At 50.4% G+C, this 22,239-nt stretch overlaps 1 protein-coding gene across 2 annotated transcripts in view; it reads left to right on the forward strand.

The window, feature by feature from the left end:
• ARHGEF6 (Rac/Cdc42 guanine nucleotide exchange factor 6) overlaps nucleotides 1-19,720 on the forward strand; it is a 35,348-nt gene extending 15,628 nt beyond the window's left edge. Inside the window, exons 8-21 of one of the 2 annotated variants that reach the window (XM_072876817.1) lie at nucleotides 242-364; nucleotides 1,619-1,757; nucleotides 3,681-3,740; nucleotides 5,895-6,041; nucleotides 6,909-6,995; nucleotides 7,842-7,920; nucleotides 8,705-8,838; nucleotides 9,135-9,260; nucleotides 13,282-13,302; nucleotides 14,116-14,209; nucleotides 15,191-15,280; nucleotides 16,084-16,183; nucleotides 17,082-17,136; nucleotides 17,388-19,720. In XM_072876817.1, coding sequence (XP_072732918.1) covers nucleotides 242-364; nucleotides 1,619-1,757; nucleotides 3,681-3,740; nucleotides 5,895-6,041; nucleotides 6,909-6,995; nucleotides 7,842-7,920; nucleotides 8,705-8,838; nucleotides 9,135-9,260; nucleotides 13,282-13,302; nucleotides 14,116-14,209; nucleotides 15,191-15,280; nucleotides 16,084-16,183; nucleotides 17,082-17,136; nucleotides 17,388-17,528 — 1,396 coding nt within the window. In that variant the 3' untranslated portion in view covers nucleotides 17,529-19,720. The remainder of the gene's footprint in view (nucleotides 1-241; nucleotides 365-1,618; nucleotides 1,758-3,680; nucleotides 3,741-5,894; nucleotides 6,042-6,908; nucleotides 6,996-7,841; nucleotides 7,921-8,704; nucleotides 8,839-9,134; nucleotides 9,261-13,281; nucleotides 13,303-14,115; nucleotides 14,210-15,190; nucleotides 15,281-16,083; nucleotides 16,184-17,081; nucleotides 17,137-17,387) is intronic. The other variant, XM_072876815.1, reaches the window with a different exon arrangement.
• The last annotated feature ends 2,519 nt before the right edge of the window (nucleotides 19,721-22,239 follow it).

Here is a 22,239-nt window from a genome sequence, read left to right on the forward strand (position 1 = left end):
GGCTGGTAACGGGTTGTGATACTCACTGTCTGCACCACAGAAACCCAGTCCCATCTGAGGACCTCCTTCTTCCTCCTTCCCAAGTGGCAGGCGTGGTATTTTGCTCGGTGCTGCAGTTATGCGGTGACCTGGGAACGTCCCCATGCAGAGGGTAGTTCCTGGGCAGATACCTGAGAGTGCCGTAGCTGCAGGGTGCAGACCAAGAGGCTTAACATTGTGGCTGGTGTGTTGGCGTCCGTAGGCTCCCCGAGAACCAGCAGCGCGTGGGAGGCTGTTTCATGAACCTGATGCCTCAGTTCAGGTCCCTGTACCTGACGTACTGTGCTAACCACCCGTCTGCAGTCAACGTCCTCACGCAGCACAGGTGAGTGATGGAGGAGGAGATTCAGACTGAAATTCCTCCTTTAAAAAGTTACTTTTGGCCTGGCATGGCTTTTGACCTGTATTTTGACAACAGGGCAAGGGGATAATATGGGATCCTGCTGCTGGGAAAGCTGCTGGGGCTTTGGGCTCTTCAGCATAGCCTCTCAGCTCCAGCATGGAGACAACTCATGCTGCTTGTCTTCAGAGCTGGTCTCACAGGTCCTGTCTGTCTCTCACAGAACTCTCTTACGTTGGGTAAAACAGAGGCAACCTCAGCCCTTGCAGTAGCATCTCCTGTGATTGTTATTTGCTAGAGGACCCAGATGCTGTTTCAGACCCACTGCTGAAGTGCTCACACACCGGCAGATGGGCGTACGTTCCCCTGTGGCACTACAGTGTGGGGCACATCGTTGCAAAAGAAGGGTGCTCATCAAGTCACCCCAAGTTACCTAATTTAATAATTGAGCTGCTGTTCAAGCAATTGGTGGATTTGCGGGGTCGTTGGTAGATCGCAGTAATAACATCTTCCTTCAACGTGTCCCACTTGAGTAGACACTTTAATTTGTGTAATGTCATGCTAAAGAGCATGCCAAGCCAAAAGGCTACAACTGTGTCATCCCTAATGCAGTTTAGCTGTCCTCCCTGCAGTGATGGAAATGCCAGGACCCCGGCCATACTGTTTAAGTCTTCCCATTCTGTAATGGGAACTCACAATATACTTACCTGCTGAAATCCAGCTTTAATTCAACCTAATGAAAAGCCTAGCTCCTGTAAATGACTCATTCATGTGGTTCCTCAGTCTGACCCCTTTTCTTAAATCAATCAAAGAATCAGCTTTGGCAAATGTGCTGACACACACAAGCCATGTTTTCCAGAGCGATGTACGAGCTCCCAGCGGCATCACGGCTCCCAGCAGGGTCCCGGTGTGTTGCTGCGGCATCCTCCAGCACAGCACCAGCCCCTGCAGCCCCCGCTGTCCACCAGACGCCTCGCCCTGTGCCACCTCGCTGTGCGGGGGGACCATGCAGCACCCTCCCCTGCGTCCCCGGGGAGCGGGGTCTTGCTTGGCTGGAAGCTCGCAGCTCCCTGCCTGCCCTGCCAGGTTTGCGGCAGGGGGTGCCTGGAGGGGAGGCTGGGCTGCCTTTAAAAAGGCGCAGCTCAGAGCAGAGCCCCAGCCATCAGGAGAGTGTGGGAGGCAGCAAAACAGCCCTCAGCAGTGGCGAGCCCTCCTTGTTGTTATTGTCTCTATTTATAGTGATGAGCTGGAGAAGTTCATGGAGAGCCAGGGTGCGGCCAACCCAGGCATTCTCATCTTAACCACGAGCCTCAGCAAACCCTTCCTGAGGCTGGATAAATATGTGACACTGCTGCAGGAGCTGGAGCGGCACATGGAGGTAGGTGGGATGTGGGGTTGCTGGGCAGGCTGTGCCCCTTGATGCTGCAAGAGCTGCCCCCCGAGCTGCAAGAGGTACCTCTGCCCATTGGTGTTGGAGCACCACATTGCTAAAAGTACTTACCAGCCCTCCAAGGAGGTGTTCCACTGCTGTGGGACATTACCTACCTTTCAGATTGAAAGTGGGAAAGCGGCGGAGTCTGGGGGATGTTGTGGGAAGGCATTGCCTGCTCTTTGCCCCAGCCCTTCCTCAAAGATGGGCTATTTCCAGCACAAGGAAAAGCAGAGTTCAGGGTTGGGCTACAGCTGGTACTTGTTTGCACAGCGGGTAATAAATCAATGTTTTTATTATCCTTTTATGAGATTCCTATACCCGGCTGCTCGCTCCTGCAGCTTGCAGGCACATCCCCACCGCTCGCCCGAGGCTTGTGCTCCCGGGTGGAGGCCGAGCCGCAGAGGCAGACATCAATCTGGCAGCTAGCGCAGACACGGGGGCGGAGGAGCGAGTGCCGGGGAGCAGGGAGAGCAGCGAGGGGAACAGACTTCCTCGGCGGGTGGCAGATCTGCTTGAGGACACTTCTCCCCCTGGGGACTGTAAAGATCTCTGCTGTTGGAGCTCTGCTACTCACCCGCTGGTGCACTCCAGCCCGCGGGGATGCAAACCTCAGGGGTGGTGTAAGGAGGTGAAGAAAACAGAAGTAACAGTCTATTTTTAACCCGGTTTGCTTTTTCTCTCTTCCAGTATTAATTACCAGTTAATTACTCAGCACGCTTAGCCATGATCATTCAAATCCACATCCCAGCCAGAGGATTAAAACCTCTGTGCTTGAGCCAGGGGTTTTTCTGCACAGGAGAGGGCATAAGAGCCTGCACTGTAGGCACACTACAGACCTGGCCTGTCCTGCTCTCACCTGGCTTAGCTGAGCTGCAGGGACTGAGCTGAGCTTGGCTGCAGCCCCATGCCCGTACAGAGACAGCGTTCTCTTTGCAGGGTGCTGTCTGGGGTCGGCGGTAGATTCGGGGACACACACATCAGCTATTTCTCTTAGTTTCTAAGCCAAGTGTGGGGGTTTTGTTGCATGAGTCAGTAGGGTTGAGGTTTAAGCTGCGATGCTGTGGGAAGAGTATGGATGTATGCAATATAGATGTATGCAGTGTGGATGTATACCATAGCATTCTCTGCACTGCTGCGCAGCTGGAGACGGGGCAGGTATGTTCAGGGCAGCCCTCGCCCTGGATTCAGAGGTGAGCGATCCCAGGCAGCCTCTGACAGCCGCAGGGACAGCTCCATCGCAACCTAGACACCCTAGGATTTGCTTGGCATGAGGTCTGGATGGTGAAGAGCTTATGATGTAGGGCCCTAGATGCCCAGGAGGAGGTGCTGGGAGAGTACCAGAAGGCAGCTGCAGAGATAAAGGACAGCATCCCGTTTTCCCCTCCCTGGCCCAAGAGCTCTCGGCTCAGACATGCCCTCCCTTAAACCCGGAGGTGAAGCTCCCATTGATGCTCACGGAAACTGCACCCTTGATGGGGCAATGGCTGCAATACCTTGCATGCCAATGGAAGCTTCCTTCCCGAAGGTGAAACCAGAAATCCACCCTGCACCTCTGCCTGTTTTGATTGATTGTCTTTGCAAGCCGAGTTTGTTCGAAGTAAAATCATATCTGCTCTTGCTCTGGCCACTTCATGCTCATTATATTGGTATCAATGAATTGCATAGCTGCTTTAAACCATGTCACATTGAACAGGGTGGTGAGGAAGATACCTGGGGGATTTTGGCCCCCTCCTGCAGCCCATGCTGCCTGAGCCCCACATCCCCCAGCACCCCCCAGGCTCCGCAGCCCTGGGTGCGCCGGGGCAGTGGGTGCTGCGCAGGGCGCTGCTGCTGCTGGTGGCTGAGGGATTTTTTCTCTCCCTTCACTAGGAGGCGCATGCAGATCACGAAGAGGTTTTGAAAGCCGTCACATCCTTCAAGTCCCTTGTGGTAGGTGGCAATTCTTAAAATAGAACACTCCATTTCAGAGCTGCATTTCACAAAGAATGAGTCAAGCCTGACATTTGTCTCCTCATTAGAAAAAAAGGTCTTTTGGAATGGAAAAGATGGGTTATAAAGAATCTTAATTTCAAGTTTCAAGCCTAGAGCTGCCCCTCTGGCTGCGTGTTTCAGCAGTTACACGCTGGCTCCGTGGTCCCAGCAGCAGAAACGGAGGATCTCTGACTTCCTCCTCCGCTGCAGAAAGCCACGTGTAGGTAGTGGTGGCAGCAGGGTCCCTTTCATCTCCTTTTGCCTCCACACCTTAATCATTTGCCACCTGAAACTAGACCACCCCTTGCTTGTTCAGATGAGCTGTGAAAGGTTGACACGGGTGTCTGACTCAACCCCTCTGAGCCCGCTGAGTGACTCTTGGTTTTGTTGAGCTTTGCTCCCCAGGCCTCAGGAGGCTTTGACCACAGCGCAGGTAATTTGTGGCACCGGCTGCCGTGGCCATCGGCAGGGAACAGAGCAAGTGGCAGCAAAGGGATGAGTCAGAGATAACAAACCTATTTCTGTGAGCTGTGTTACCTACACCCCTCAAAGTCCTACTGCAATGAGATGAAAAAGAGGGGGAAAAGCCATCCACGTGTGCAAAGGTTTTACCCAGCAAAGCTTTTTTCGGTTATTAAAAAAGCTATAGTCTCTCTTGCTTTGTAGCCACTGAACACCTTTCACTATAACCACTCCAGATGTGGTCCAACTTCCTTCCTTAGCACAGCAGATGCAAGTTTTCAGTGCGTAGCAGTGCAGATGAAAGATGGGGAGGAGAAAGTTCATAGAAAACAGGAAAGGGCGATCATGTTACATTTACTTAGAAACTCAGCTCCCTTTCCATTTATTCTAGTAGATAATAGGGGAATAATTCAGTTAAATTACAAGGTGTCATTAATCTTTAGGAATGCTCGTAAGTGATGGATGTTTTTACTTGAAATGTGTACTTGGGTGCCGAGCAATTTAATGTAATTACATTATGACTACAAAGGTTCGGATTTGAGGTTAGATGGGCAGAGATGCCCCTTGCGACAGACACATGGTCCCATGGTGGGACCGAGGACGCTCCTGAGTGACAGCAGGGCAGGGACCGCGGAGCTGCATCGCATCTGCACAGACTGCGATGGATTGCTGTGGCTTTTATATGGATTTGCATCCTGGGAACATTGGGTTTGGACACCCAGGGAGCCGTCAAAGCACATGACAGTTGCAAAACCAAAGGAAGCCCCCACAGTCTGGTTCAAAATTGTGTGTTTTCAGACTAGACCCAATGCAGCTTCTCTCTTTGAAGATCTGGATAGTCAAAGAGTTTGTATGAAACTGAGCTGGAAAGGAGGAAAATCTCTGTCAGAAACAAGGGTTTGGAAAAAACCAAGCAGCTGGTGAAAACTGAGCCCGGGTTTGGCTTTGCAGCAATTTTCCCCGTTGGCAGAGGGGTCAGTTAAAGCAAGTTTTGCTTGGATTCGCAGGGCTGTCGTTGCACAGTCAGCATTGTCCTCTGCTGAAAGCTGGTGAAGGACTGGCCGCTCAATGGAGCTCTACCAGTCCCCAGCTGCTGAGCATCAGTGCAGTCTTTTCAATTACGGCACCTTCAAAAGCTGCTTTTTGTGCTACTCTACTGCACCGCTGAAATATTGCGCCAAGTCCTGCTTTTGGGATTGCGAATTTTGATTAGAAAGTATCCACCCATCTGATTCATGGGGGCTTTGCATTGCTGCAGGTATAACTCTCTTTGCTGTTTGTGCAAAATGGGCAAAATCTCTCTAAGCAGCAGCAAAATTAGAGACATTTAACTCTGCAGCTGTCTCGGTTTGGAAAATGTGACCCTGTACTCTCAGAGGTAGGACTGGTTTGGAAAGAAAAGTTTGCTCAGTGCAGTTTGCAATTTATTTAACATTTTAACATATTCATTACTTCATAAATCGCTAGGGGGTGATTTTTTTTTAACAAACTTTGTGTAATGGAGCCAAAGCAGGCTTTCCTGATCCCTTGATGTGACCAGCCCTGAGCCCACATGGCTGTGGGAGCATTGCTGGTGAAACCATCTCCGTTGGGATGGTTTGGGTTTGCGCCTGCCCTTCAGCTAACAAAGCGCCTCGCTGTGATTCCCAGTCGCAATGCCAAGAGCTGAGGAAGAGGAAACAACTCGAACTGCAGATCCTTTCTGAATCCATCCAGCGCTGGGAAGGAGAGGACATAAAAACGATGGGAAACATCATCTACATGTCCCAGGTTATGGTGCAGTGTGGGGGAAGCGAGGTGAGTGCGGTTGTCCTTCTCCTGGCTAAAGACATTGTGTCCAAATACCTCCTTGCTCACGGGATCAGCAATGCAAGGCGGCAGCTACTCTCAGGCCAGCAAAGTGCTGATAAATGATTTTACCTGGACAAGAGCTGGGCAATGTGCACATCGCTGGAGTCAGGCACCGCTTCACGCCCCGGGGGCTTAGTTTCAGGCCTTTGGTGACACACTTTTCAAGCAAAAGAAGCATCTCAGTGTCGTATAGCACATTAATTCCCTTCCTTCCCCCCTGTGACTTACTCTGAGAAATGAGAGTGACTTGAAAGCGTGCATTAGCATAACCATTTTGCCACGTCCTGTGCACAGTGCGGCGGCTGCTGTGACGTCCCACTCCAGAGCTGACTGCGCTTTGGAAATAACTGGAGGGATTCCTGTGTTACTGGTCCTAAAGCATCACACCAGTTCTTGCCACAGACCTTCACCAGTGGTGTTAAAGTCAGGCATACTGCATGTTTGGCGTGGGAAAGTGCCTGTTATCACTGAATTGCTTGCTGTAGCAACTTTTCCCTGGAAAGACCTGTAAAACAAAGCCCTGTAGAGTCTAGTCCCAGAGTCTTGTTTGGGATGTGAGATGCTGGGGGACATAAGGTCTTGGTCTTCTGAGGCACTCTGAAATGATTGGAAGAGGATTAGCAGGTTGCAGACAAAAATGTATGCAGGAAAAACTAGTACAGAAATGAGATGCTGTAAAGAAAAAAAGCCAAAATAATTGGTTTGTGGGAGCTCTTGCAGGCTGTGATTCCAGCTGCAACAGGTTCAGTTTGCTGGAGGAGAGTGCTTGTGATGCATTGCAAACTGGACTAACCTAAATTCTTATCCCTGCAGGAGAAAGAAGAGCGATATTTCTTGTTGTTCTCAAACGTTTTGCTGATGCTGTCTGCAAGCCCACGGATGAGTGGGTTTATCTATCAGGTAGGCATGCTTAATCTGAAGTTGCAGGGCGTTAGGTGTGAAAAAGGAAATCAGATAGCTCTTATCGAATTCAAATCCTCTGCTTCCTTAAACCTCTCTGTTGTGATGCAAATGCCCCAGGCTGGGGTTTTACTATTCCTGCCAGGACACTTAGTGCCTTTGTCCTGCCAACTGGTTAAACAGCATTTGGTAAGTGTGAATGCTGTGAAATTGGAAAAAAAAACAACCCACCAACCCTCGCAGCATGTTGTCCTACATGCTGTTCTCAAGAATTTTGTGTGTGTGCGTAACGTGTCCTGACCCAGCTGTAGGGTTTTGCCCCCCACGACCAGCTGGCTCTCAGCGTTGGGCCATCTCTGGAAAATACTTCACTACCATAAAGAGCCCGAAATTTCCACTCTATGAGGCACCCCAAAACACTGCATTTTTTGTGTTTTAGCATTTGAATGGCTGCAATGAGGCTGTTGGGAGCTTGGCTTTTCTGCAGTTGCCTGAAACCATCGATACCCTCCAGGAAAAAAGCCAGGACAGGGAAGGCTTTTGGAAAAACCAGGGGAAGTTCACCCTCCTGACTTGGCTGTAAAAAGGGTTTGCACCTAGTGAAGGGAAAGGACGGCAACTGAGCTGGGGATGACTCAGTTGTCATCGGAGCCTCTTCTCAGGGTTTGACCTAGTTGCGCAGGGAAATCTAGATCCATACATTAAAGGAAACTCTTCCTGCAGTCTGAAGCCTTCACAAATTAGTTTTTAATGGCATTTCCCAAAGAGAAAGGAATCAGCAGACGCCAGCAGAACAGCTCCCGCTGGGTAGCAGATGCAGACACTGACTCTCCTCAATTCTCCTAGGGAAAGCTGCCTTTGACGGGAATGACGCTGACAAAACTGGAAGATGCAGAAGGGAACGAGCACATGTTTGAAATCGCAGGTCAGTGTGGCCCCTGCCTGGGGACATCCTCCCAGTCCAAACAGCAGCTGCTACTGGAGGAACTGGTCCTCCTCCTCCCCCCGCCCACTGCGCCACGCTCTTCTTTTGCTCTTTTACCATGCATTGTCTGAGTTCCTGAGCATCTCCCTCCCGGTTGAGGCAACCTCCTCCCAGTGCCCTTGAGCTCTGTCTCTGGCGCTGGGCTGCTTTCGGAGACCGAAGTGTTTTGTATGGGACAAATCTCCTGCCAGGGCTGGTTGTGGCTCCAGTAGCACTGCTCTGTGCTGTGCCTGCCCTGTCTGTGTCTGGGGTCCATCCCGTGCAGCTGTGAGCACCTTGTTTATTGACAGATTAACGGCTCTGGTCATCAGGTAGCTTTCCTAATGTTCCTCCCAATTTTCCCCTTCAATTTATCTCATTACTTGTAGCTATACATGGTTGTCGTGCTCAGTGACGCGGCTGCAGTGCAGCTATTTGTACTGGTGGTATTTGGTGTCAAGGTCCTGTTAATTGTGGAAATGTTGCATTTGCTTACTTTTAACCTTAAATAATTCCTCACACATTCATCTCACCAGTTCCCTTAGCTTTTCTGTGCTGCTCCCACACTGGCTGGCACTGGGTGCCCGAAGCACGATGGGCAGTCACATCTTTGCGCCGGCCTTTGCAGCCACTGGACTTTGCCAGCTGAGGAGCCATTTGCTGCTGTGCCGGGTTGAGCTCACCCTGTGTTTCGTCCTGGGTCTCTACCTTTTGCTAAAGACAGTTATTTAACCCTCTGCCGCAGGGAACATGACGGAGCGGATCACTGTGTCCTGCAGCACCAGCCAGGACTTGCACGAATGGCTTGACCACTTGCAAAGGCTGACCAAAGGGACGTGTAACACCGTATCCAAAACACAGTCCTGGGGCGCTCACTCGGTAAGCGTCTCACCTCCCCAGCCTCTCTGCTGCCTAGGGTTCCTCGGCGCTGCCTGACCTCTCTGTTTCAGCAACACACCTTGATACTGGGGTAACGTGTACAGCTGCGAGACACATCCTGCAGTTTTGCTTGTAACCATGTTGTGCTTGTGCCATTTTACATGTACCTTGCCCTATTTTTGTTGCAACCTACATGTCTCAGAGGAGTTCACGGTGAACTCTTGTCCACCCCCCTCTGCTTCTCTATGTTGTTTGATGGCTAACAGTCTTCATTTGTTTCTTGTCTATTTTCTCAGACATTTAGTTCAGCCGGACAGATCCGTGGGCCTCTGGAACCCCCCAAAATCCTCAAGCCCTGGAGCTTGAGCTGCCTCCGTCCTGCTCCTCCACTCAGACCATCGGCAGCGCTGAGTTACAAAGAGGTAATCATCCTGCGTGCCTGCAGAGGACTGTGCTTTCATGGCCATCGCTAGTGCTTGTGTCTGGGGTTCTCATCCCATAGCAAGGGCACGGAAGCTTAGGTCATGGCTTCGACAGGAGTACTCTTTGCTGGATAAAGAACTGGCTGGATGGCCGGGCCCAAAGAGTGGTGGTGAATGGAGTTTACTCCAGTTGGCAGCCGGTCACCAGTAGAGTTCCCCAGGGCTCTGTGCTGGCGCCAGTTCTGTTTAATGTCTTTATCAATGATCTGGACGAGGGGATCAAGTGCACCCTCAGTAAGTTTGCAGACAACACCAAGTTGTGCAGGAGTGTTGATCGGCTGGAGGGTAGGAAGGCTCTACAGAGGGATCTGGACAGGCTGGATCGATGGGCCGAGGCCAACTGTATGAGGTTCAACAAGGCCAAGTGCCGGGTCCTGCACTTGGGTCACAACAACCCCATGCAACGCTACAGGCTTGGGGAAGAGTGGCTGGAAAGCTGCCTGGTGGAAAAGGACCTGGGGGTGCTGGTCGACAGCTGGCTGAATATGAGCCAGCAGTGTGCCCAGGTGGCCAAGAAGGCCAATAGCATCCTGGCTTGTGTCAGAAATAGCGTGGCCAGCAGGACTAGGGCAGTGATCGTGCCCCTGTACTCGGCACTGGTGAGGCCGCACCTCGAATGCTGTGTTCAGTGTTGGGCCCCTCACTACAAGAGAGACATTGAGGTGCTGGAGCGTGTCCAGAGAAGGGCAACGAAGCTGGTGAAGGGTCTGGAGCACAAGTCTGATGAGGAGCGGCTGAGGGAACTGGGGTTGTTCAGCCTGGAGAAAAGGAGGCTGAGGGGAGACCTCATTGCTCCCTACAACTACCTGAAAGGAGGTTGTAGAGAGGTGGGGGTCGGTCTCTTCTCCCAGGTAACAAGTGATAGGACAAGAGGAAATGGCCTCAAGTTGCGCCAGGGGAGGTTTAGACTGGATATTGGGAAATTTTACTTCACTGAAAGGGTTATCAAGCATTGGAACCGGCTGCCCAGGGAAGTGGTTGAGTCGCCATCCCTGGAGGTATTTAAAAGACGTTTGGATGAGGTGCTTAGGGACATGGTGTAGTGGTGGTCTTGGTAGTGTTAGGTTTATGGTTGGACTCGATGATCTTAAAGGTCTTTTCCAACCTATATGATTCTGTGATTCTGTTAATGGGGATGTTGAGACAAATGGCCCTGCCCCAGTCCTGCGATGGATGCTTGTCGCTGCGGCTGGCTTTGTGCTACAAGCGAAGCACGAGCACGTGTGTTTGCAGGCTCAGCCCCATTCCTGATGTTTGCTGTCGGCTGCTGTAGCCAGCGCCCTCGGCTGCTGGGTGTCACCGGTCCCGCAGCGGGGTGTCCTGCAGCCTTGCATGTCCCATTGGTGCCGTGGTGGAGCTGCCTCCCCTCCTCCTCCTCCTCCTCTCTTGATCTGAGCTGTGGGTGGGAGCTGGGCTCCCGGCCGGGACGTGCTGCGTTGAGAGAGCTGTAGCAGCGGCTCAGCGCTGCCCGCACCGGCGCTGCGGGATCGAACAGCGATGCTGCACCAAGAGGAAGAGGAAAAAGGCCTGTTGATGTTTCTCGTGTCTTCCACCCTGTGTTTTGGTGGCTGGAGCAGGGCTCCCTGCAGCAGCCGTGGGGCTGCCCACCCGCGTGTTTTACACAGCCATACCCTGCTGGGAGGCAGCAGCCCGAGGGATTGCTTCCCCCGCAGAAACCCCAAGCCTGGGAGGTAGGAGGCGGCATGGGGAAACCCAAAATACAACCCAGCTCTGATTCTCACCCCCCGCTGTAACTGCAGTGCTCTCCTTCCCTGCCTCACGTTAAACTTTTGGGATTACTCACCAGTAACTCGGGTAACGTTCCTCTTACTGAACGAGCACTCCGGTTCTGAGTCAGCTGCCTTTCTTGGTACAGCAGCCCTGGGAGCGTCCCTGGCCGGGCTCCCAGGGGGGACAGGGACAAGGAGGGGGCTCGCACCCCCCCCCTCGCCAGCACTTGGGGATGGAGAGCCCGGCAGTCGGGGGGGCTGTGGGTCCCGCTACTCCAGGTAGAGATTTTAGGTAGCCTCACGGCATTTTTTTACATTTATTTCTTAAAATTTGTAAAACTACGCATTTCAGTTCGGGAATTAAATTGTTCAAAAACCAACCAAGCAGACTGGAAACAACCCTTAATCTTTGCGTGGTCCAAATCCCTAATGTAGATTAAACTGTTTCTTGCTTGCATGGTGAATTAAAATATAGGAAGAGGCTTGAATTAGAAGAGCAGTTTTTCTGCGTGAAAGTGCAAGGCTGATATTTGTTTATAAGGTGGGCCAAAACCACAGATTGAGTGATATCATTATTACCACGGTCATTTGCAGTTTCTCCATTGTCCCCTGCCATGCGTAGCAGGAGTTAAACTCTCTGCGTCGAAACCAGGCGAGAGGTTTTTGCCACAGAGGCCGAGCAGGCAGGGAGCCCCGAGGGGCGGGATGCTGCTGCAGGCAGGATGGTAGCGTGCAAAGTGTCAAAGGACCAAAAACGTGGTTGGCACGGGAATGGGCTGTGCTGGCCACGTTGGTGGAAACTCAAAGGCGACGGGTGTGCCAGAGCTGGAGCAGAGCTGGGCAGGCACAGCCTGGTACCCAGCCAGTCCAGGCTGTGCTGGGGGGCAGCTCCCCTCTCAGGGAAGGGGCTCATGGACACGAGCCTGCGATGACAAATGTGAAATAAGTTCAGTTGCTGGCCCAAGCAGATCTGCATCTGCCTTGTCCCTCCCTCCAGGGTGCTCAGTCCCTAAGCAGAGCTCCTATTTCACTGGGTTGGTTTTTTTTTAATATATTAAAGTAGGGCACAAAATAAACTATGCTAAGAGCTTGGTGCGTCACCTTCCTGTAATGAAGATATAATGAAGGAATACGAATTTCAAAGGTTATTTGCAGGGAAGGGAGTGGGAGAGTTTGATTAAAAGATTAGAGAATTTCAGGCATCCAGTGTTACTTTAATGGCTTCATGTACTGTAGGACGGGATGGCAGAGTCTTGTGCGTTTCCTTGTACCTAGCTGCGCTCAGGAAACCCCAGAGCCTGCTTGCGTACTGCGCAGCACTCTTGTTATTTCCATTGAAATTGGGTCATTTTTCCTGTTCTGTTTCCAGTAATCATTTGAAATGACAGAGCAGGTGCTGTGGGTAAAGCGGTGTGTCCGGATTCAGGTTAGCAAAGTGAAAAAAATATACAGATGATTTCTTCTACTACTTTTTAAATTTTTTTTTAAGTGGCGTGCTTTGCATTAGGTGAAGGGTTTATAACGTCAGGATTCAGGACTTTGCTGGCCAGACCTTCCGGAGAGCCGCGCGGCTCCCTGTGCCGAGCATCCCAGGGATGGGACCCTCCACGGGGTGTGCAGGGAGCTCCCCGTCCTGCCAGCGGAGCAGGGAGATGCTGCTGCGCTGATGCCTGACACTGTCAGGTCTCCAGTGAGGATGGCCGGTCCCCTCCGAGGACGTCGCCTTTGAGAAGCTGCAGTCCTGGGAGATTGTCTCCAGGGTGGTCAGAGCATCCCATCGTCCTGGCTGGGTTGGGTTGAAGACCGCAGGACTGGTGTTGAGCATGGGGCCAGACCCCGAGCTGCTCCCTGGGGCTTGGACGGAGCCGGGTGCACGGGGCAGCTGCAGCATTGGCTAGCACCAATGGGTCCTGCATTTTTAAGCACTGTTTTAGACAATCAACATCTACAGAAACCTACTACTAACTGAGGAGGCATGTTCTCTATTTTGATGTGTTTAGAGTGTATTAATGCCCACTTACCATGCGTTTCACATGTAATTTTTTCAGTTTTGCATGACACCGTGCTCCTTTGCATGTTGACAGTGCTCTAAAACCAGTACGGAGGGTGTGCCACATTAATTGCAAGACTAACATTCAAATGTGTTTTAGAATTGTGGATTTAATGGACTTGGTCAATAAAATCATCAGTCTCTCACACTCATCTTCTCTTTCTTTGCATATTCATTGTAGAGGATGTCTTATATCTTGAAGGTAAGGGTAGATACATCTCTTTGGCTTATCATGGCAAAGAATGCTTGTTCCTGTTCACGCTTCTTGTGCTTGCATGACCCTATTTTTGCCTGGCTGTATCGGTAAGTTATCATGAGAGTCAGTGGCCACTGGCAAATATATTTTGAGATAACTCCCAAGAAGGATTTAGTATTATGGTACTTCAGCTTCCTGGCATGCCTCTTCTGCTTAAAATCTGTATTGCATGTAACCTACTAATACACTAATTCTCTCCAAATCAGCAAGACTTGTAACTCTGTGAAGGAGATAAAAGCTTGTATTTCTTACTTGTGGAGTCATAGCAAACACTAACTTTGTGTGTATTTGTTTGTTTGTTCTCTGGGTATGTGTGTGGGGAATTTATACTCTCAAACAAATAGTTTGGAAACAATGTCATTTGCCAACTGTTTTATATTAGAAATCAAATTGAGTCAAGGAAATAAACAACATGGTAGGGTTTTCCGACGAAGACCACAGAGTTGGTAAGCAGACTAAAAGTGCTGTGAACGTGTTTTAATTCTTTGGCTAAAGGATCTTAGCCGAGGGTTGAATTCGCTAAAGGAGCTTGTCCTGTCCCAGACCTGCAGGTGCAATTCCCGCTGCTGTTCCAGGGAGCAGTGGGCCACAACTAGCGCATGGGAAAAGGAAAAAGCATCATTTTCCCCAACTTTGTCATTGTCTGCCTTGTAGTTCTCTAATGTGTTGTGTGTAACACGGATAGCTGCATTCAGCTGCACTGCTCCGCTGTTTGAGCTGCCTTTGGTTCTGGTTAAACACGAGTCTGTTTCTCTATAGGATTCCAGCAAAAGTCCAAAAACAATGAAGAAGTTTCTTCCAAAAAGGAAAACTGAGAGAAAACCATCTGATGAAGAGTTTGTTATTCGGAAAAGTAAGTGGTGTATTTTTATCTTCTTTTTGGAGGTTTCTGTGTACTCAGTGATCTCCACAGGGCTTTGAGAACAGCCTTTCTTCCAGTGCAGGGTGCGACAGGATGCGTGAACAAGCCTACGTGCTGCTGGGCATGGGAGGCTTCTGGAAGCGCGCTGGTCCTCAGCCTCTGACAGATCCCCTCCCAGTTACAACTACCAGGCATGCTACCACCCTCCTCGTGATTGCTAGCACAAGATCATGTGGTTGTGGGTGGTCTTGTTCTGGCTACGAAGCCAAGGAGCTACTTCGAAGTAGTTAAAAGCTGCAGTAAAACTGCACATCAGCAGTCGTCAAAATATATCTGAGAGCTGGGACAAACCCTCACCTGGCCATGCCAGCAGGTCCTGGAGCAGTTTCCATGGGGTACCAGGGAACAAAAAAAGACCCCATCCCTGCAGGGGTGTTCACCTGCAAAGAGGGATGTCCTGACAGCCCCCTGAAGTCCACTTGGGACGCTCCTCGGGGCTTTTACGTGAAAGGCCATGGTCACCCGGTAGTGAGCTGCTACAGCATACAGCCTGAAGGTCAGTCGTCTCCCTTGAGAAGACAGCACTGAGCTAGGGCTGGAAATGAAGACTTCATGTTTCTAAGTCCTGCTCTGATGCGGCTGTACCAGACCCCTCCTAGCAGGGCTGCTCTGCTGACCCATCTCCTGCTGCTCCCTGCACCCAAAGTCAGGCATCACCCCCTGAGTTTTGGCGAGATGAGCAGCTGGAAGTGCATTTTCATACCATTTAATCATGGTGCTCAATGTCACAGGATGTTGCAAAGGCCAGAAAATATAAAGGACCTACAAAAGGAATTAGGCAAAGTCTCAGAGACAGTGTCAGTCAAGGGAACAACACGCTCTTCTCTTAAGGGTCTTGGGAGCAAAGGCTGGGAGAGATGAAGCCAGAGCACTTTGCTTTTTGTGATAGCTGTTGTCTGCAATATTTTACAGGTACGGCTGCGCTAGAAGAAGATGCTCAGATCCTGAAGGTGATCGAGGCATACTGTACCGGGGCAGGCTTCCAGCAAGCTCTCAGCTCAGGTGGGCACACAACCGGATTATTTAGATCTTACTCTGCCTGCAACACTGATAACCCCTCTGGGAAAAAACAGATGGTTGCATCACACAGCAAACGAGACTCATGCTAGGAAACTGTGTGGTGTTCAATCTTCAAGATAAGGGAGCTTCATCTAACCTAGTGGTTTAGTTGCCATTGTTTTTCTTCTAAACACAGAGAATGAAGTAGGTAGGAGGGCAGATGAGACACAGCTATTTCACCAGCACTTGTTAGGAATTAAGCAAACCTAGTCAGTGGCTGTGGCTGTCAGCACTGAAAACCTGATGGTAATCTCAGGTTGCATATAGCTTTAGAAAGGAAGCATGAATATTATCTCTCAATCAGCTGCGTGTTTAAGAACAAGCTGCTTCATAAGAACCTATCTAACATCTTCAACTCTGGAAATATAACTATTTATCATTGCTGGTGAGGTGTCAAATTAAATCACTGAACTGTCAAATAATGGTACATTTAAAAAAGGGAGGCCATGTTTCTTCTGAGAGTTCTTGACCTTAATTGAGTTATTTCATTTATAAGTCATGATGTAGCTTTAGATGCAATGAGCACCCTTGAAAATTTTCCACTTGCTGCTTTAGCTCCAGGGTGGCGGTACGTATAAGCCCGTATTTAACCACGGCAGACAGCCGGCGGCTGCTCAAGCCCCCGTGTCCCCAGCCTGCCGCGGCTTGCAGAGGAGCAGGGAGGACGTGGGCTGCTGTCTCCAGAGTGGCGTGGGCATCAGAGAAAGTCTCCCTTTTTCTTCCTGATGAGTAATTCTTGTACACAGGCTCCCGGAAAGACTCCATTCCCCAAGTCCTTCTTCCTGAGGAAGAAAAAATCATCATAGAGGAAACACGAAGCAACGGCCAGACCGTCACGGAGGAAAAGTAAGCACGGCTGCTCTCCACTTGCAGATTCCCTTGTTGCTTTTTGGAAGGACATTAAAAACTAATGATCTCTCCTTCTGCATCCCTGCAGAGGAGTGGGGCTGGTGTCACCAACTGCTGCCTTAGTCCTGGCGAGGGCCACTGGGCTATTTCAGTTGCTATTTTGTCCCTTTTCAAGAACAGAGCCGCCTTCCCAGCTGCTCTGACGTGGCTGTAGCCCTCTGGGAGTCTGTGTGCTGGTCCCGAGAGCCAGTTTATCGAGTCCCAGAGCTTATCCGGATGTAGCTAATGGGGTCAGGGAGGACAGAACCAAACAAGTGGCTTTTTTTTTTTTTTTAACTACTGACATACTGGGCTGCGGCTACCCCTCGGGAGCCTGCCTGACAGCCGGGTGATGCCGTCTGTGAGTGCTCCCAACCTGCTACATAGCTTCAGCATCTGAGTGACTGCATTGATCCGCTCCTTTTCTAACCCAGACAGTGCATTCCTTTCATGCCTGTTTTTTTGCAGCATAACCTCAAGGAATCAAGGCTGTTTTACAAAAAATGCTCAGGCATTTCCAGTTTTAAAATCATTGTTATTTATTGCAGTAGCGTAAACAAGGAAGCCAAAGCCACAGACCTTAGTTGATAACTTAAAGATAGCAGACAAGGTATTTTTCTTGAGTTTTGAGAAAAGAGCCTTGAATTTTGGATCGGTGGCCTATAAATGCTCCTGGGCTGTGTTTCCAGAGTCCCCTCATGGGCAGCAGCAATAGCTGCAACCTGCTGCTTGCAAAGCAGAAGCTGGAAGCACCTTCCCCATCAGCACGTTGCTCATGAAAGCTTCTATGCTGTTGCTGTTTTGCTGCACTCCAGCTCTTTTTATTTCTTTTTTTTTTTTGCATTTCTTTTTGCAGGAGCCTTGTTGACACGGTTTATGCACTGAAAGATGAAGTCAAAGAATTGAAGCAGGTAATTTGAGGGGTTTTGTTTGTGCTGGCTGCGCCGGGTCGTTGTCTTCAACTGGTCAGTGCCCAGGAAAAGTCTTGCCGATGCTGGTGCAATCCTGCAGCTCCCTTGCAAGCCGGCAGTGACCTGTCAAATGTCCATGGGGTGTCATCACCTCTGAGCCACCAGGCAGCCAGGTGCGAGGAAGTACCGACCTCACTGCATAAAGTGCATGGGCATTAACTGCATCTTTATTCCTTTTTTTCCCCTCTCAGGAGAACAAAAGGATGAAACAGTGTTTGGAGGAAGAGCTTAAATCCAGGAAGGACTTGGAGAAGCTGGTTAGAAGGCTGCTGAAGCAGACAGACGAGTGTGGCAGGGAGGACACGGGGCGCAAGTCGTCCCTGATCGCCTGAATTCGGGGAGAAGCTGCTGGCAGTGGTGTGTGACCTCAGGTGTTTTTTGGGAAGCGGAACTGGATCCTTTGCCTCTTCTTGCTCCTTATTTTGTTGGTTTTGGGAATTTTGTTACCAAAAAATAAGTCGTAGAGAAAAAAAATTAGTTTTTCTTCCATCCAATAAGGAAATAAACCAGAAACAATCGATCACAACTAAACCAGTAAGCAAGCGGTCCGTGATTCACAATTCATCTGCAGCAACTAATACCTCATCGTACCTGCTACTGGGAGCAAATACAAACTCTGCTAATGATTGCCGCTCACAAAGGGTTTGGCAGCAGTTTCTTAGAGGAAGCTTAAGCACTTTTTAATGCTTTCATTCTTTCCAAAAGCACCGGTACCTATTTATTGAATGAAAACATTATTGAGGTGGTGGCATTGAGCAGAAACCAAAAAGTACCATGCTCCTCTTTTCAGATAATCACAACTGGGGAAGCTTTTCCCATCCACCTTCTTTTTCCCCATTAGTTGACTGTAGCGAACTAGAGCCCAGCAATACTGTGGTTCCCGTGTGGCCTTGATACTGATTAAAATGTGCAATTAACATGAAGACATTTGAACTCCTTGGGGAAGTCAGATCTGGAGCACCTGTCGGAGCGCCTGGGGAAGGTATGTTGCACAGTACTGCCTCCTAACAGCTCGTGATTAGCACAACAGGTAACTGCTGTTCTGCCCCCCCATCCCTTTTCTTATGCATGACCTATAACTCCTACCCCCTGCTTTGTTTTCACATTGAGTGTCCAGGTATCGTATGAGTTTATAGTTTTGCTGTGCTTCCCCTTGCAGGACATGCTTTTCTCTGTATGAAATGTAAACACTGCTTGACAACAAAACCAACCCCCAAATGTGCTGGTTCCCTGCTCCCTTCTGCCCACGTTAGGCTCTCCATCACTCCTTCCCAAAGGCTGGGAACGTAGCCAACGGCCACTTCTCCCCCATTGCCCCAAAGGGGCTTTCTGCTAGGAAAAAGGAACTTTCTCTTGGGATAGGAAAGCTATTTATGCTTTGACAAGAGCTGGAACGCTCCTAGGGCAAGGACGTGCAACACCCTTCCAGATCCCTGCACAGCTCCTCGAACACAGCACACAGGCAACATGCATATGTATCATTGGCTATCTTCATCTTATTTGGTGTTATACCCTAGTTTAGAACTCATGTTTTCCTTCCTTCCTTAGCAGCATTATAAAAGTAACCTTCTGTTAAAGTTAATGATAAGTCTTACATATATCACAGGGCAGCATGGTCCCAGGGTGTGCAGACACACCACAGCTCATTACAGTCATACCATTACGGTGGTCATGAAGGACACGATAGAGGCAATAATTACAACTCCCTCCTTGCAATTAAAATTTAGCCAGAACATAGCAAATGGTGTTTGGGGAGAGCTAGACTCCAAAGCATCACAAGGAGTGTAAAAAGAAACCCTCTTTAAATCTAAGCTGTTTCTAGGACAAAACAGAGGTCTTTCTTGCTCTGGCTACGTCTGCCATCTCCAGAGCATCCCAGCTGGATGGCAGCTCTCTGCATCCCCACCCAGGCACGCAGTTGAGTGGTTTGGTCAGCAGTCAAGCCCTGCTGTGCTGGTTAATCGTTTTCCAGGGTAACAACCTTGCTGCACACTGAGCAGCTCACGCCGCTGTTCTGGGATGCTGTCCCCAGACACCCCAAAGGCAGGCTGGGGACCACGCTCGTGGCGTGCAGCCAGTGCAAGGAAGCAAACCAAGGCCATTTACACTCCTAGGAGAGGGTAGAAATGTTTCCCTGCTGCCCCCCGGTTTAGTTGAAACCCGTGCTGTGTACATATGCATGTTTGTAAGATGTAATGTGATGGAGGGCACACTGGGACATTTTGGATCAAGTGTTTGTCAAGAGCTAGAAGCCAAAAAAGACGAGAAAATAAAATAAAAAGGAAAAGAAGCCATGCCGGATGGACAGCAATGGTTCCATATTTACTTTGTTTACAGTGCTTTGTAAATAGGTTTCAGTGAGTCTGTCTTTAGATGGATGTTGTGTCAGCTGCCTTCCAGTTTATCTTTGTCATGTAGGTTTATTTACTGTAACTACTTATGCAAGTTCAACTTTTCTAACATGTTTTTATTTCAAACAGTTTTTTAATTGACATTTTCAACAAATAAAGAAGGATAAAAATTGCTTCTTAGCTCTCAGTGCTGCTTCCTTTGTTTCTGCCACAAAAGCAAAGCCAATGCTTGCTCTGAGCATCCCTGATTTGCTCAAAAGGCCTGTGGCTGCAGCATCCACCCTCCAATTTACTTGATGCTGGCGGGGATACTGGTACAAATGGTGATACTGGCACTTGGGCTGTTGCTCCCACCGTCACCCAGACCTGCAGCAGGGAGGGCACCTGGTCCCAGGGGAAGGAGATGCACTTCCATCCCTTGAGCCCAGCTTGCACTCCACTAACAAGGATGCTTCATGGAGAACTAGCTGCTCTCTGCTGCACCGGTGGGTTGCTGTAGATAAGTGACTTCCTGCCTGTTTGAGATTTTTTAGTTAGTGCATGTGTTTTTTCTGGAGATTAGGTGTGGTGACAGGATTTCCTTTGGTCTACCGCTTGGACAAGACCTCTCCTGCACACTGGTATTTTTAACTCTTCGGTAGAGACATGCCATGCTCTCAGCCCGCAGCTGAAGCAGGAGGATCGAGGGCAGGAGCACCAGATCCTGCTCTCCCTCCCCAAACACAGCGGTCAGAGCAGGAAAAAGAGCAAGCAAAAAAGAAACACTGGCCTCAGGCACGAGTGGTGTTTTGGGGAATTACTGCAGAGCTGCATCCAGACCTGAGCACTCAGAGCCTGCACTGAGCAGAAGAGCAAGGAGGAGGCATTCCCCAGGCTCATTTTGGAGGGAGCATCTCCACCCCCGGGTCCCTGTGAGGCCAGATCCAGGCCTTAACCAGAGACCCTCCATCCTGCTCTCCCACTGAATACAGGACCGCTTTGGCCCCTTCTCTTACACCAGCTCCCAAACAGCCCCTTTGCATGACCCAACTCCACCACAGGCAGCATCAGCATCCTCCAAGCAACAGAGTTTAGCTCCAAACGACCATCAATTTGAAAAAACAAACAAACAAAAGCCCAGCTTAACCTGCACAGCCCAAAACACTGCCGCAGCTGGGGATGCCCTGGAGGTGCCCATTTGCAGGGGACTGCGACCGTCCCAGCGCGGCACCGCTCCACGGCACAAGTGGCCCTGAGCCCAAACCAAAAGGAGGGGGAGAAGTCTCCCTTGCCCCCAGGCAGGGGTGCATGCAACGGGTTTGGCCTCCTAGAAGAGATGGAGCAAACCCTCCTAGAAGAGATGGAGGTAGCTCCTAGGAAGAAATGGAGACCATGCCGATGGGGACCCTGCCCCGGCCAGGGGAAAGGGCTGGGGGGAGCTGGCACCGAGCAAGGGGTGCTGAGGCAAGGCTGGTACCCAGGCATACAGTGCCTAACTGGGGAGAGGGATAACAAAAAAGACCCCAAAGTAGTGCACAGAGATGCTAGGACAGGCTTGTCACCTGAGCAGCCACCGTGCGCAGCCACACAGCACGTGGACGGCTGTTCTCCAGCTCACACTGTCCGGCAGCCCTGAGCTCAGTGGCACAAGCTGGCGAGACCCTTCTTGGAAACCAGCATCACAACCTTTTTTTGAGGAAAACAACAACAAAAAAATCTCATTTCTTATATAAAACTAAAAAAAAAAAAAGTATTTCCCAGTGAGCTCAGTGTGTCTTGAGCTGTGCAAACACCTTTCCCAGCAGATGACCATGCCATTGCTTGCTTCTGCTCATCCATGACCCCCCCGTGCCAGTCCTGCTGATGTGCCCCACGTACTTATCACCCTCACATCCCCTTTGCCCTTCTTTACTCAGAAAGAAGGAAAAAAAAAAAAAAAAATCAGTTCAGGCACTGTACAATCCACAGCCTAAGGAGTGACAGGGAGGCCCCACGTCAAGGGAAAAATCAATGTATTGATGACCTTCAAACTTTCCACGGGGAGAGGAAACCTGTGCCTGCCGCGGAACCGGGCACGGGCCGGGGAGGAGAACAAAGCCACTCAGGAGAAGGCCACAGCTGGATGGTAGCAATCGCGTCTCCTCCCCTCCCACGCACTGCCTCACGTCTGAATCCCACGGGCTATTTTTGTCAAGCGAAGAAACAGAGGCAAGAAACAAAAGCCCTGGGAAAGGCAGCAGCGCAGGCAGGGGAGGTGGCAGTTGGCGCCTGCTGCTCCCGCTGCAGAATTTATTGAGCTGTTTTATGCCTTTTGTTGTTGTTGTTTTCTTCTCCCCTCTCTAACTGTTTCCCCCAACCACGCATGAAGATCTCTTTCTCCATGCAATTTACAGCTCCCAGATCCCCCTCTCAGTGATTTGGGCTGGGGATCGCAGCCCGGCCCAAACCCTCTGGCAGGTGCTCCCGGCCACCGGAGCTGGGGACTGCGGGGGGCTTCGGGGCCATGCACTGATCACGTTTTCCCCTCGTCCGTGACTAACAGCATTTCTGCTCCCCATGGTTTTGGGGACCCAAGAGCAGCCATGCACGCACTCCCCTGAGCTCTCCCCACCCACTCCCTCCCAGCCAGCTTCTTCCCCTTTCTCAGACCATGCCAGTTGGCACGGTCTTTGCTTTCTCCCATGGCTCCCACCCGCACTCCAACCGCAGCCAG

This window comes from Ciconia boyciana, chromosome 12 (genome assembly GCF_034638445.1).
Source record: "Ciconia boyciana chromosome 12, ASM3463844v1, whole genome shotgun sequence".
In the NCBI taxonomy this organism is placed as follows: domain Eukaryota; kingdom Metazoa; phylum Chordata; class Aves; order Ciconiiformes; family Ciconiidae; genus Ciconia; species Ciconia boyciana.